The 13,782-nt window shown below is 36.8% G+C and overlaps 1 protein-coding gene across 1 annotated transcript in view; it reads left to right on the plus strand.

Moving 5' to 3' along the window:
- Rdx (radixin) overlaps positions 1-13,782 on the plus strand; it is a 101,138-nt gene that overhangs the window by 26,951 nt on the left and 60,405 nt on the right. The window contains exons 2-5 of the mRNA XM_045144938.1: positions 837-909; positions 6,755-6,838; positions 9,988-10,083; positions 10,544-10,818. Coding sequence (XP_045000873.1) covers positions 898-909; positions 6,755-6,838; positions 9,988-10,083; positions 10,544-10,818 — 467 coding nt within the window. The 5' untranslated portion in view covers positions 837-897. The remainder of the gene's footprint in view (positions 1-836; positions 910-6,754; positions 6,839-9,987; positions 10,084-10,543; positions 10,819-13,782) is intronic.

The raw sequence follows: 13,782 nt of genomic DNA on the forward strand, positions 1-13,782 counted from the left end.
TGAGGTCGATTATACATTTCAGTAGTCTTTTCAGTAAGGTCTGGGGACATGGCTTAGTGGATAAAGTGCTAACCACTCCAGCCTCAGTTTCCATGTTTGTCTTCAGAGCCCATCTAAAAATCCAGAAGCCATGACAGGCTTCTGCAATCCCAGCAGTTGCCACTGATGGTGAGATGGGAGGTAGAGACAGGAAAACTTCTGGAAACTTGTGGTGAGCTCAGCAGTGAACAATCGCAGAGCAAGAATGCAGGTAGAAATTCTGCCTTCAAGCAGAAGACTGACTTGAATGTTGTCATCTAATCTCCACATACACTTACCCTCACTCACACACTCACATATACATGAACATATACATCCATAATCATAGTAATTAGAATTTTTTTTTTTTGTTAGAGACATAGTTGAAAAGTATTCTTGAACACTGTCTTTCAGAATTTTGAGACCACCCATCTTTTTTACTTTTTACTATCTTATTTTATTTTTATTATTAATTAATTTTCTATTTTATTTTATTATCTATACTTTTTACTATTTATTTCTCTACTTCACTGGGAACAGGGAGCAACCTGGCTCTGAAAGGCATCCTTTGGGTGCTTAGTAATCATGTTTCCTTGCTGTATTGTCTGTAATGTAAAGTTTTAATAGATTACCATTGTTTGTGCTATTTTATTTGAGTTGTGTGGAATGTGAAATGCTAAAAGACATTGGAAATTAGAAGCAGAGAAGACTATATTATTTAAGCTGAGATTTTAAAATGTTTTACTTTTTATCTTAGTGTATGCATGTTAGAGCTAATAACATAAAGATAATGAATTATACTTTTTTTTCTTTACTAGGTGACAATACAGTTTATAGAAGTGAAAAAGTCTTAAGGAGGGTAACAAAAAGGAAAGGAAAATGCCGAAACCAGTAAGTGTATTTTAAATATTTTTCTTACTATTCAGTGTTATGTGAGCAGTGACGAAGAATCATGTGGTTGAGACATAATCATAAGTTGTGACAGCTAAGGTTAAAATTCATGAATTTCAGTTCAAGCTTTTAAACTTTTTTTAATGTGTGGTTTTTTTTTTTAAATTTTATGTACTCTTTGAGAAAGAAACAGATACAGAATGGACACAGTAGGGCCTGTAGCCACTACAAACAAACTCCGGATGCATGCTCCATCTTGTGCATCTGTCTTACATGGGTACTGGGGAAACTGAACCTGGGTCTTTAGGCTTCGCAGGCAAGCACCTTAACTGCTAAGCCATCTATCTATCCAGCCCATATTGTCTTCAATTTTTATGCTAGCTCTCCTGTTTAAACTAGGTGACCTTTGATGGGCTAATTCAATCCATCTAGCTATTGATTTCCTTTTATATAAAACAGGAATGGTTATTTTCTCAAGCTAGAAATCTGGTACATATTTAGTTTTTAATAAATGTAAATTTTGTTAGGAGAAAACATTGAGACGCCTGGAAGGCTCATGCCTGGCACTCTTCTGATAATTGTAGCATTGACACTAGCTGTATTAGTACAAATACATTTTAGATTTGTGTACTATGAACAGTTTCTTACTTTCAGAATTATGTCATTCTTATTCACTAAGACTTATTCTGTTTGTTATAGGGTAAATGCTCTTTCTTTGTCTAATAAAATGAGGTATTTTCTTTGATGCTTCTTTTTGCACGCACACGTATGTGTATGTGTGTGTATATCCCAGGAAAGGGTGGCTTTGCATTCATAATCCTGTATCAATCTCCTGAGTGCTCACATTGGGATTACTGGTATGCACCACTATGCCAGGCCAGTTACATATCTAAAGAAAATTGTTCTTTATAGTTAGAATTTTCTGGCACAAATATCCTGTGGAATGAATTTTTAAAGACTCAACAGGGTAAAATTGGTGAAAAAGAAGGGAAAAAATAAGGCATAAGGATAAGAAAAAAGTAAATTTTTAATAATTAAATAATATCAGACATAAGTAAAATCAGTGTTTTATACGTATTAGTAGCAAACTTTGAAAAATATGTCAAAATCATAAAAAAGTTCTACAGTAAAAGCTTGCTTACAACAATTAAAGATCTAAGGGTCAGAAAAAATATGTAATGTTTACAAATTTGTTTATAAGACATTTTTAACTTTTATTGATAGTTTTCACACATATTACCAGTATTTTTAAGAGCCATTTCCCCCAGATGTATTGAAAAATGAAATAGTGTTCTGATTTGATGCCAGCATACTTCTTTGGGGAAAATTGACTAAGTTGTAAAGAAATTTTAAAAAGTAATCCTTGAAAAACTTACAAACTTGGACTTAAGACTTCTTTTCTGGGGTGGTGAGATTGCTCAGTGAGAAAATTGCAAGAATAAACACCTGAGTTCCACCTCCTGGACCCATGTAAAATACTGGGCATGGTAGGGCAGTTGTATCCCAGCACTGTGGCGATGGCGAAAAGATAATCTCTGGAGTTTGCTGGTTAGCTAGTCTAGTCTTATTGGTGAACTCCAAGCCACAAGGCTCACTGTCAGGTTTCTAGCAGTAGTGATCCCACTTCTTGGTATAAATTTTCTGTTATAGTTGGGTTCAAGTTGTTGGCATAAGGTGTCCAGCCACAAGCAGCTGATGGGAGGAAAGTTTATTTGGCTTACAGTCTTGGGAGTAAGCTCCATGATGTCAGAAGGATGGTAAAACAGACTGGACATCACTTCCTTTGCCACAGTGGGTGGCAAACAGCAGCTGGCCTAATATCCCTAAGCCCACCCCCAAAACACACCTCCTCTAACAAGCCTCCCATCTAAATTACCTCCTGGAAATCAAGCATTCAGAACACATAAGTTTATGGGGAATACCTAATTCAAACTACCACAGTGAGTTTAGTCGCTAAGTTACAAGAAATACTGTAGCCCCAAATCTGGTAGATTTTGGTGGTCAAAGAACAAGCATTGTCTGCTGCAATCACATGAATAGTCCAAGGGAGAAAAACCATGATAAATTTAAACATAGCATTTGCTAAAATTGCACAACCACTTGAGATTTAAAAATAAAAAGCAACACCTCTTAAGCTCACTATAAGAAAGATCCTGTAGTGAAAGCTATTGTAAATGTATTAATTATGAATATTTTGCTTTTAAGATCAGGAGCAAGAACTACACATATCATTGCTGCTATTCAGCATTGACCAGGGGACTCTGTCGGACAGAAAAGCTTAAGGACTGGACAGAAATACTATTTAGAATTATTAAGATTGCTTATATTGACTGTATCAAATTATGGCCCACACACCAAATCTTAGTCAGCCATCTGTTTTTGTATTGCCTATCAGCTAAGAATAACTTTTCAGTCATTGACAAAAAACTTTAATAATACCATAAAGTTTTATGAAATTAAGATTTAATTTTCTACATAAAGTTTTATCATGACACCTCAAAACAATGTTTTTTAGAGAAATGTCTGAACATTCATATGAAATGGGATAAATAAATTTGCCATAATTGATAGTCTTATATTCTTTGGTAATTTTTCACAAAAATTAATTAAAATTTCAGTTTTAATGTGCTTTTAAGATGTTAAGTTATGAACTAGGAATTATGGACCTGTCTTTACAATAGCTACACAATCGTAATGGTTCAGCAGAAAGTAACAACTAATTACTTTTTCTTTTTACTTTTTTTTTTTTTTTTTTTTAAGGTAGGGTCTTGCTATAGCCCAGGCTGACCTGGAATTCATTCAGTAGTCTCGTGGTGGCCTTCCTACCTCTGCTTCCCAAATGCTGGGGTTAAAGGCATGTACCATCATGCCTAACTCAATTATTATGATTTTTATGGAGAAAATGATAAGCAGTCTCTTTAAAAAAGGCATTTTAAAAAGACCTTAGCCAGTACAGAGAGAACCCTAGTCATGAGTAGAAAGAGGCAGTATTGAAAGAAAAGTGTGCCAATTCTTAACCCACGAGACAGCTGAATTTAGTATATTTGCACATGTAAATCATAATGGGAAGTTTAAAAACTTCCCAATTTTATATGGAACCAGGATAAAAATGAAAAGGCAAGAATAGACAAAACAGTTTTGAAGAAAGAAGGCACTACCTAAGTTTACCAATTACCTTCTTGTTGCTGGGGCAGGGTTAATTTTGGCTTATGATCTTGAGGGTAGTTCCATCATGGCATGGCATTCCAGAGGCTCAGCACCGCATCTCGCCACAGCCACTGGGAAATAGCAGGCAAGAGTAAACTAGCTCTCGCAAGGGGGAACTGGGCTGTAACATCATAAAGCCCATCCCCAGCAACACACTTCTCCAGCAAGGGTCCACTTCTCACACCCCAAGTTGCCCCTATCCAGGTCCCAAGCATTCAAAATACATGAAGTTATGGGGGACATCTCATTCAAACCACTACACAGATATCAAGACTTAACCTGGAGGTACAGTAAGTAATAATAAGTAGGGTAGTCAGTCAGACATTAACTTGATCAATATACAGGCATCTGATTTGTAACAGTATGCTTTTGGGAGCAAATAAACTAATGAATTACATTGGGATTTTTAAGGTCTTGGTATTATCCATATGAAGATGATTCTCATTAAAATCACTGAAGACTGGTTATGAAAACATGGCTTTTGATCATCAATAAAATACATAGTCAGGGCTGGAGAGATGGCTTAGCGGTTAAGTGCTTGCCTGTGAAGCCTAAGGACCCTGGTTCGAGGCTCAGTTCCCCAGGTCCCATGTTAGCCAGATGCACAAGGGTGTGCACGAGTCTGGAGTTCGTTTGCAGAGGCTGGAAGCCCTGGCACGCCCATTCTCTGAAGTCTGTGAGTTTCCTGACCATGGGTTTTTTTTTTTTTTTTTTGAGGACCCTTCATACTGATTTCCATAGTGGCTATACCAGTTTACATCTCACTGATAAGTGAATAAGGGTTCTGTTTCATCCACTTCCACACTAGAATCTGTTATTCCTTTTTTTCTCCATTGGGTTGGTGTGTATGGAGTGGAGGGGGTCATTTACATACACGTGTATGCGGCCACGCAGCGCCACATATGCTTAACCTGCAGTGGCCTAAGTGGAATGTCAGGTGTCCAGCACTATTACTCTTCCGCCTGTTCTTATTTGAATGGGGCCTTCTTACTGATCCTGGGGCTTGCTGTTTTGTTTGTTTTAGGAGCTCCAGTGATTCTTGGGTCTCTGCTCCCATATGGGAGCACTCATGTGCATGTATGTGGGCTCATAAACACATGCATTTGTCCATACACACAAATAAATAAAAATTTAAAAAAGAATGTTATTTACTGTCAGGCCTGGTGATGTAGGACTGCAATCCCAACACTTGGGAGACAGAAGTAAGAATAAGGACTTCAAGGTCAGCCTTGTCTACATAGCAAGTTTGAGGCCAAGGCTGTGGCTACATGAAACCTTTTGTCTCAAAAAACAAAAACATGCTTGGGTATATTCTTTTCTTATCACACTGTTTTGACTTACAGTTTGCACATATCTCATTCACCAGTCCATTGTGAAGGGTTAGGCATGCCAGGGGTGGCATTGTGGAGTGTGTAGCACTTATTTGTTACAAGGAACAGAAAACAATCAGACATCTGCACTTAGGCCACGATCTGTAGGTCATGCTAGAATCTAACCTGCAAGAGCTATGTCTTAGTGACCTACTTCTTCCTCCTAAGGCCCAGTTCCTAAAGATTTCAAAACCTCCCAAAAAAGTGCCACTAACTGGAGATCAAGTGTTCAAACATATGAACTTATGGGACACATTTCACATTCAAGCTGTAGCTGGGCTATAATATATGTTCAGGGTCAAGTAGACAATTTAGCAAAAGCTTGCCTTAAGAAAGTCGAAAAGAAAAATGACTACAATTTTGCTTGACTACCATGCACCAGGTTGCCCAAGTTTGATCCCTTACCCCAAACTTCCCTCCAGAAAGGAATTTATATAGGAAAATTAGTATTTAAAATGATCCAACAGGGCTGTAGAAAAAATGCCTCTTATAAAGTGAAGATTACATTAGCAGTGTTGACTAAAACAAAATAATCTAGTATTTATGTTAAGAAATCTAGGTGGTGGGAAACACTCAAAGTATTATGAGTTACCTTCAGTTTAAATATGTGTTCTGCTCTTTGATATATATCCATGTGTTCTTGGGAACCTTTTGAGTTTCTATAGAAAGGAATATAATATCTCCTAGTATTGTTGCAAGGGTTAAATGAGAAAATAGTTCATAGCCTAGTGTCCTAGTATATATTAATTACCCAGTTTCCTATGATTAAAATCAAGCTGAAGCTGGAGAGCCCAGCAGTTATGGTGTCTGCTTGCAGAGCCTAAAGACCTGGGTTCAATACCCCAGTACCCAGGTAAAGCTAGCTGCACAAAGTGGCACATGCATCTGAAGTTCATTTGCAGTGACTAGAGGCTCTACAATACCCATTCTCATTCTCATTCTCTTTTTTTCTCTCTCTATCTCTTCTTGCAAACAAACAAATAAAATTTTTAAAATCAAGCTGTATTACTTTAAAGGAAACACTTGTGATGGGCTCAGTAATAGAGTGGTTGCCTGTCAGCTGTGAAGCTTCAAATAGCCAGGGCCTAGGAGTGTAATACAACTCAGTGGTAGAGCACTTACCTTATGTATACAAAGCTCTGGGTTTGATCCCTATGACCTTACCCCACAAAAAATTTTTATAAATCAGTTGAAAGAATTTTCTTACACCTGTTACTCAATAAACATTATTTTTAAAATCATATTTTTCTGTTTTGTTTTTACTACAGATCAACGTACGAGTAACTACGATGGATGCTGAGCTAGAATTTGCCATTCAGCCCAATACAACTGGCAAACAACTTTTTGACCAGGTATAATTTAACCACATGAAGTATGTAACTTCTGATGCCTTTATGTTGTTGTCGTGTACTTCTTTGCTTTTCTGTACTTTCAGTGTTAATTCAACAGTGTTGCCCTTTGAGTTTTTGACAAGGCCTACTCAGATTGCTTGAATAGCTATAGAGATAGTATCCATACTTTCTCGTTCCTATATTTGTGGGATGTACTTTAAATGAGTTTTTTTAAAAAAAACTCCTGTAAGGGCTGGGGAGATAGTTGATAAAGAGCTTTCTTTTCAATTTTATTTAAGTTTGGATATCTAGAACTCATGTAAAAACCAGATGCTTTATTGTGAGCATCTGTAATCCCAAAGCACCTATGACTTGATGGGAGGTGGTGATAAGAGAATTCCCCTTGAAACTTGCAGGCCAGATAATGTGGTGAATATAGCTGTGAGCAATAAGAGACCCTGCCTCAAACAAGGTGGAAGGTGAGCACTGACACTCAAGGTTGTCCTCTGAGCTCCACACATACATGCTTGTGCTTACAGTCAACACACATGCAGGTACATGCACACCAAAACTCTAAACTCATACATAAAAGCATAAAGATTGTAAAAATCATATGTAACTCACTGTCTCTATATATGTGCATTATATGATTAAATCAGGTTAAACATATCTGGCTCCATCATGATTTTATAGGTAAAACATTTAAAGTTAAAATCCTTTTTTCTAATTGTTTGAAATGTATAATACACTATTGTTGCCTATAGTCACCTTACCATGCAACACCAAATTGGAACTTTTTACTCTTAATTAATGTAGAAGTCATTGACTAAGCTCTCCTTGTTTTTTTCTCCTCCTCTACCCTATCTCTGGTAACTACCATTTTCCTCTTTTGAGGCTAACTTTTTTAGATTTCACAAATGACTGAGGAAATGTGGTACTTGTCTGTCTGTGTTTGGCTTATTTCACTTAACAGAATCCATATTGTCCCAGAATAGGACTGAAAAAATTATTAGCAGATATTAACTACTATGGAAATCATTATAATGGTGATTTCTTAACTGATGTATGTGTAAACCCTAGACAGGGAACAGTTAGAGCAAAGAAATAAGGAGTCACATGCTGTAAAGAGGCAGCTGATAATAGTTTGCTGTCATAGGCTCCTGATAATATTGTTAAGTAACCAAGTTTCAGTGGGAAAAAAGGATGAAAGAGATTGGTGACAAGATGTAAAGAAGGGGAAGATGTAAAGAAGGTGAAGAAAAATTAGCATACTTTTCATGTCCATAGAGGTGAGGATGACTTTTACATGAACTTTGCATGACTTTGTACATAGGAGCAAGAAAGTAGTAGCCTGGCTAGGGGGATATGATCTTGAAGAATAAGAGTTTGCATTGTAGGAGTAAATAATGTTACTAACAATGAAGGACATATTTTAGATGATATTCTATCATATACTGCTAAAACCTGATTAAATGAAGAAATTTAAATTTCTGCAAAGTTACTTTAAATTTCCTGATTAAGTAGTTGATGACATTTACCTTAAATACTTTTTAAAAAATGAAAGGCTTTTTTGGTGTGTGTGTATATATAAGCAATTTTAAAGCAAATCTTAAGCATCTTTGTGCACTATACTTTGTAAATACTTATGTTGATTCTTTTAAGTCTCCTTTTTGTCAGTGTATGTGCATACATATATCTTTTATTTGAGTAAGAATGTGAATGGAGTTAGCATTTATTGTACTTATAACAAGCTAAAATGGTATGTACATTAACCAAGATGCTTGTGATAGAAAAAAAAGAACTAATTGGCAGGTTAACCTTTTCGGTATTGAGATTTTGAGAGTACAATACCTGTTTGTTTTTTTTCCATAGAATTACTTTTACTTGGATGACAGAAATAAAATCTCATTTATATTTATGATAGCGTAGTAATACACTGTTATTTAAAAGAGTGGAACCTGGAGCTGGAGAGATGACTTAGTGGCTAAGGTGGTTGCTTGCGAAGCCTAAGGACCCATGTTCAACTCTCCAGGTGCCATATAAGCCAGATGCACAAGGTGACACCACCATTCAAGGTTGCACATGCACACAAGGTGGCACACCTATTTGGAGTTTGATTACAGTGGCTGAAGGCCCTGGCATGCCAATTCTCTCTCTTTCTCTCTTTTTTCTCTCTCCCTGTCTTGCATAACAACAACAACCAAAAGCCAATCTGTTGTGCTTGCCTCAAAAAGAAATAAAAGGTCTCAGCTGTTTTGTACAGATTATTCTCTGCTACATTTTCTTTTTTGTACAGTTAGGATAGCATAACCTTCTTGGAGGTTTGTGAGATTTAGATGAGTCTCCATATAAAAGGCACAGAGTAGTACTGAGTCATTTTATATACACATTCATGTTGTAAGTGATAGTCTAGATTGTTGGGTATTATTTCCTCTTCTGGACATTTCTTTGTTTAATGTTCTCATTTTTTTGGCAACTTCTCTTGAACCCAATTGCAAGAATCTTAAAGTCAGGCTTTAGTGAGTAGTGGAGGTTGTGAGTGTGTGAGACAAGCTGGATAGATTCAGATAAGCCAGAAGAAGACTTGGACCTCTCAAAAGAGGGGGCATAGCTCATGGGTCCATGTGTATAGCAGAGTCCTGCTTTTGATTTTGATGATGGGTTGAAACCAGCTTCTGTTAGGGGTTTTCCGATTAATAAGTGCATAAGTCCATTGGTTTGGCTTTTCGTTTTCTAGCCTTCTCATCAAATCTTTTTGTTTGTGTGTGTGGGAGTAATCATATTCATGTACTCAGCAAGCATGCAAGAAAATTAGGGTGCAAGAACTGTTAAAATATTTGTTTATATTATCTTTCCTCTTCCAAAATTTCTTAAAATAATATGCTTTGGAGTTTATGGTATAGTTGTTTATACTTTACAAATAAATATACTTTGTGTTTATGTTGCAAGCATTTTTTACTTACAAAGGTAAATGATCAGATATCTGACTGCTTCTCTAGAAAACCCAAATTTAAGTTTTTAGGCTTGTTCATTGACTATGTTCAATTGAGGAAAGTCCTTTTCTATGGCAAAGAAAATACCTATGACTACATGGTTTTATTTGGCTGTTGTGAATAGGTGTTATCAATTGAAAATGTGAATGTTGCACTGAATTATTGTTTGTGTTTTAGGTGGTGAAAACAGTCGGTTTGCGTGAAGTCTGGTTTTTTGGACTACAATATGTAGACAGCAAAGGCTATTATACGTGGCTTAAATTGAATAAAAAGGTAAAGTATGGTAACATTAAGCTCATAATTAATTTGAACTTGTGATACAATTGAGCTGAATAAGGTCAGGGTCTAGCTGAACCTCTTTTTTCAGTTGTTTTTGTTAATCATTACAGCTGTCATGCCTATTCATTCGTTTAGGCAGCCTCGGCTTTTTATCTTAGATGAAAGACAAATCCTATGTGAAACTTAAATCTAAAAGATAGTATTTTAAAGCAGACAGTGCATTTTAACGTCTGCAGAATAAGCTTAAGTACACAAAGAACATTTTTAGTCTGGCTCTAAAATATCAGAATTGTAGATGCCTCTATCACCAACCAGTGTTCCTTCTCATATGTATTTGTTTACAGATGGATGAGATCCTATATGACTTACCACTTTCTTCTAAAAAGAGTTTGGTGTGAATAGATTTAATTACTGTGAATTAAAATGTTGTTTTTGCTTGAAATTACTATTCTAGGTTACACAGCAAGATGTTAAAAAAGAGAATCCTTTGCAGTTCAAGTTTAGAGCTAAATTCTTTCCTGAAGATGTTTCCGAGGAATTAATTCAAGAAATAACCCAGAGACTTTTCTTCCTGCAAGTCAAAGAAGCCATCTTAAATGATGAGATATATTGTCCTCCAGAAACTGCAGTTCTTTTGGCTTCCTATGCTGTCCAAGCCAAGTATGGAGATTACAATAAAGAGATGCATAAACCAGGCTATCTGGCTAATGATAGACTCCTACCACAGCGGTAAGTGAAGTATGTGTTTATGCAATTCTTTCAAAAAATTATATTCCAGGAGTTTAGAAGCTTTTAAAAATAATCTTTCTTTTAGAAATTGTTTTTGTTTGGTTTTTTGAGGTAGGGTCTCACTGTAGTCCAGGCTGACCTAGAATTCACCATGTAGTCTCAGAGTGGCCTTGAACTCAGCAGTGATCCCTCTTATCTCTGCACCCTAAGTGCTGGGATAAAAGGTGTGTTGTCACCAGCTTAGCTTCTCTCCTCCTTTTGAAATTTTTAACTTGCCAAGCATATCAAACTATATATTTAAAGATAAGGGCTTTGTCACTATGTAGTGTTATGTAATTGCCTACCTCTTCTGTATCTCTATAGAATGCACAATAAAAGGAAGCAGAAATGATTTGGGCTCAAAGGAAGGATATGAAACAAACAGATAATCTGTTTAATAAATGCTTGTGAGGATAGTAGAATAAGAGTAGAATTAGGTTTTAACAGTTTCAAACGGCTTGTTGTAGGTTTTCAGGCTGCTAAGTGAGTATTGTTCCAGGCTGTAGTCCTGCCTCTGGAACAGTTGTAAAATATCATGGCATATAAGCAGATTATCAGAAGTTCAAGATTTGGGAACTGATACTGTACTCTTCTAGTTATGTGATTCAGATGTATAACTGAAATCCTCTGAGCCTCAATGTCTATATCTGCAAGTTGAGAATAATAATTCTGCATGGCCTGTGTTCATTTTATAAATATAATTCGTGAATTTACAGGGGGTTTTTTTTTTGGTGTTTTTTTTTTTTTTTTTTTGGTTTTTTGAGGTAGGGTCTTATTGTAGCCCAGGCTGGAATTAACTATGTAGTCTCAGGTTGGCCTCAAACTCATGGTGATGCTCTTACCTCTGTCTGCTGAGTGCTGGGATTAAAGGTGTGTGCCACCATGCCCGGCAGTGACTTACAGTTTTAACTACATGATAGAAGTGTTATTTGGTAACATTATATATGAAATTTAGAAAAGGCATTATCAAAATTCTTCAGAATCTCAGTTCTTCATTTTGATAGCACTCATATGCTTATAATACTGAGACCATTCTTTTAGAACCTAGAGAGGAGGGTTTTACTATTCTTGGTTTTACAATTTAGACAAAACTATTTTATGTACTTATGCCAATTTATTCTGATTATAGCCATTGATCTTTATTTTTGGCTAATGTTATTATCTACTGACAAATGCTTTACAAGGTACCACTGATGTCATCATCTTTTTCTCCTATTATAAGGGTCTTGTGTAGATATTGCTAGGCACTGCGAGCTCATGTATATCGAGGCCAATTTCTGCCTGGACAGTTGCTTTGTAAGGAGTGATACCCTTTCTTTGGCTCTTACATTCTTTCTGCCACCTCTTCTACAATGGACCCTATGCCTTGGAGGGTGTGATAGAGATGTTTCAGTGCTGGACACTCCTCCATCCCTACTTCTCAGCACTATGTTGCCTTTTGGGACATCCCAGTGGTCATCACCATATGAAAAGAGAAGCTTCTCTAACCAGAAGTGAAAATACCATTAATATACGAATGTGAACATTAAGGGTAGTGCTTTTAGGGAAGTTTGGTGATATACATTTATCCAGACAAGAGCAGGCTTTATACCCCTTAGGCTCATGACCTCCCCTGCCACATCTTTTGATTAGGTATTTAGTACCAAAAATGTATTCCCTCCCATAGAACAGGACTTCAGTCCAATTAGAGAATAGTTGGTTTCCCCAGAGCAGACATGCCACTATTGTTCTCATTCAGTCATTTGGCCTGTCTGGCCAAACTTGAGGCTTCCAGTGTCCACTGTTTTCACTGCTGATGACTTTTGTCTCCCATAGGGCTGCCTGCAGTGCAGCTTTTTCCACCTTTAAGTTGGCTGGTCTACAGGGAGAAGGTTTCCTGCTCAGCACCACTTGATTTCTTAGTGAGTTTGCTGCTTGGGCATGTGAAGTCTTCTGCAATATAGTCTTACCATCTGTTTCTCAAGGAAAACCAAGGGCCTTGTCAATACAATAGCCTGTAATATTTTGGAGGCAACAGTGACCTTCCTGGCCAACAACTCACTGGAAGGTATCTCATCCCTGGCACTGAAAGTTTTATAGTAACAATCTCTGGCTTCTGGATGTGCCATTATTCAAAAAACTAGGTTTTCATATGTCTTATTCAGAATATCTTGTATTTTGATTGACTTCCTCTGCCCTCCCCCCAGGTTTTTCTTTTACATAATCTCTTCCCCTGGCTTCCCTTAGGCCTTTCCCCTCTGTGTAATCTGTTCTTCTACTTACATATGTACAATACCATCCCCTTGAGTCCTTCCCTCTCCTCCCTCCCTTATAGCCTTTTTCTAGCTTACTGGCCTCTGCTATGAATTTGGTTCCAGCTTACACACAAGTCTATACACATTTGTAGCTAGGACCCACATATGAGAGAGAACATGTGATGTTTGGCTTTCTGGGTCTAAGTTAACCTCACTTAGTATAATCTTTTCCAGATCCATCCATTTCCCTGCAAATTTCGTAAGTTCATTTTTCTTGACCATTGAATAGAACTTCATTGTGTAAATGTACCACATCTTTATTATCCATTCATCTGTGGAGGGACATATAGACTGGTTTCATTTTCTAGCTATTGTGAATAGAGCAGCAATAAACATGGTTGTGCAAGTATCTTTAAGGTAGTGAGAAAAGTCATTAGGATATGTGCCTAGGAGTGGTATAGCTGGGTCATATTATAAATCTATTTTTAGCTGTCTGAAGAACCTTCGCACTAATTTCCACAATGCTGTACCAGATTACATTCCCACCAACAGTATAGAAGGGTTTCCCTTTTTCTGCATCCTTGCCAACATTTATTGTCATTTGTTTCTTGATGATAGCCATTCTGACAGGAGTGAGATGGAATCTCAAAGTAGTTTTAATATGCATTTCCCTGATGGCTAAGGATGTAGA

Source organism: Jaculus jaculus, chromosome 3 (genome assembly GCF_020740685.1).
Source record: "Jaculus jaculus isolate mJacJac1 chromosome 3, mJacJac1.mat.Y.cur, whole genome shotgun sequence".
NCBI lineage: Eukaryota > Metazoa > Chordata > Mammalia > Rodentia > Dipodidae > Jaculus > Jaculus jaculus.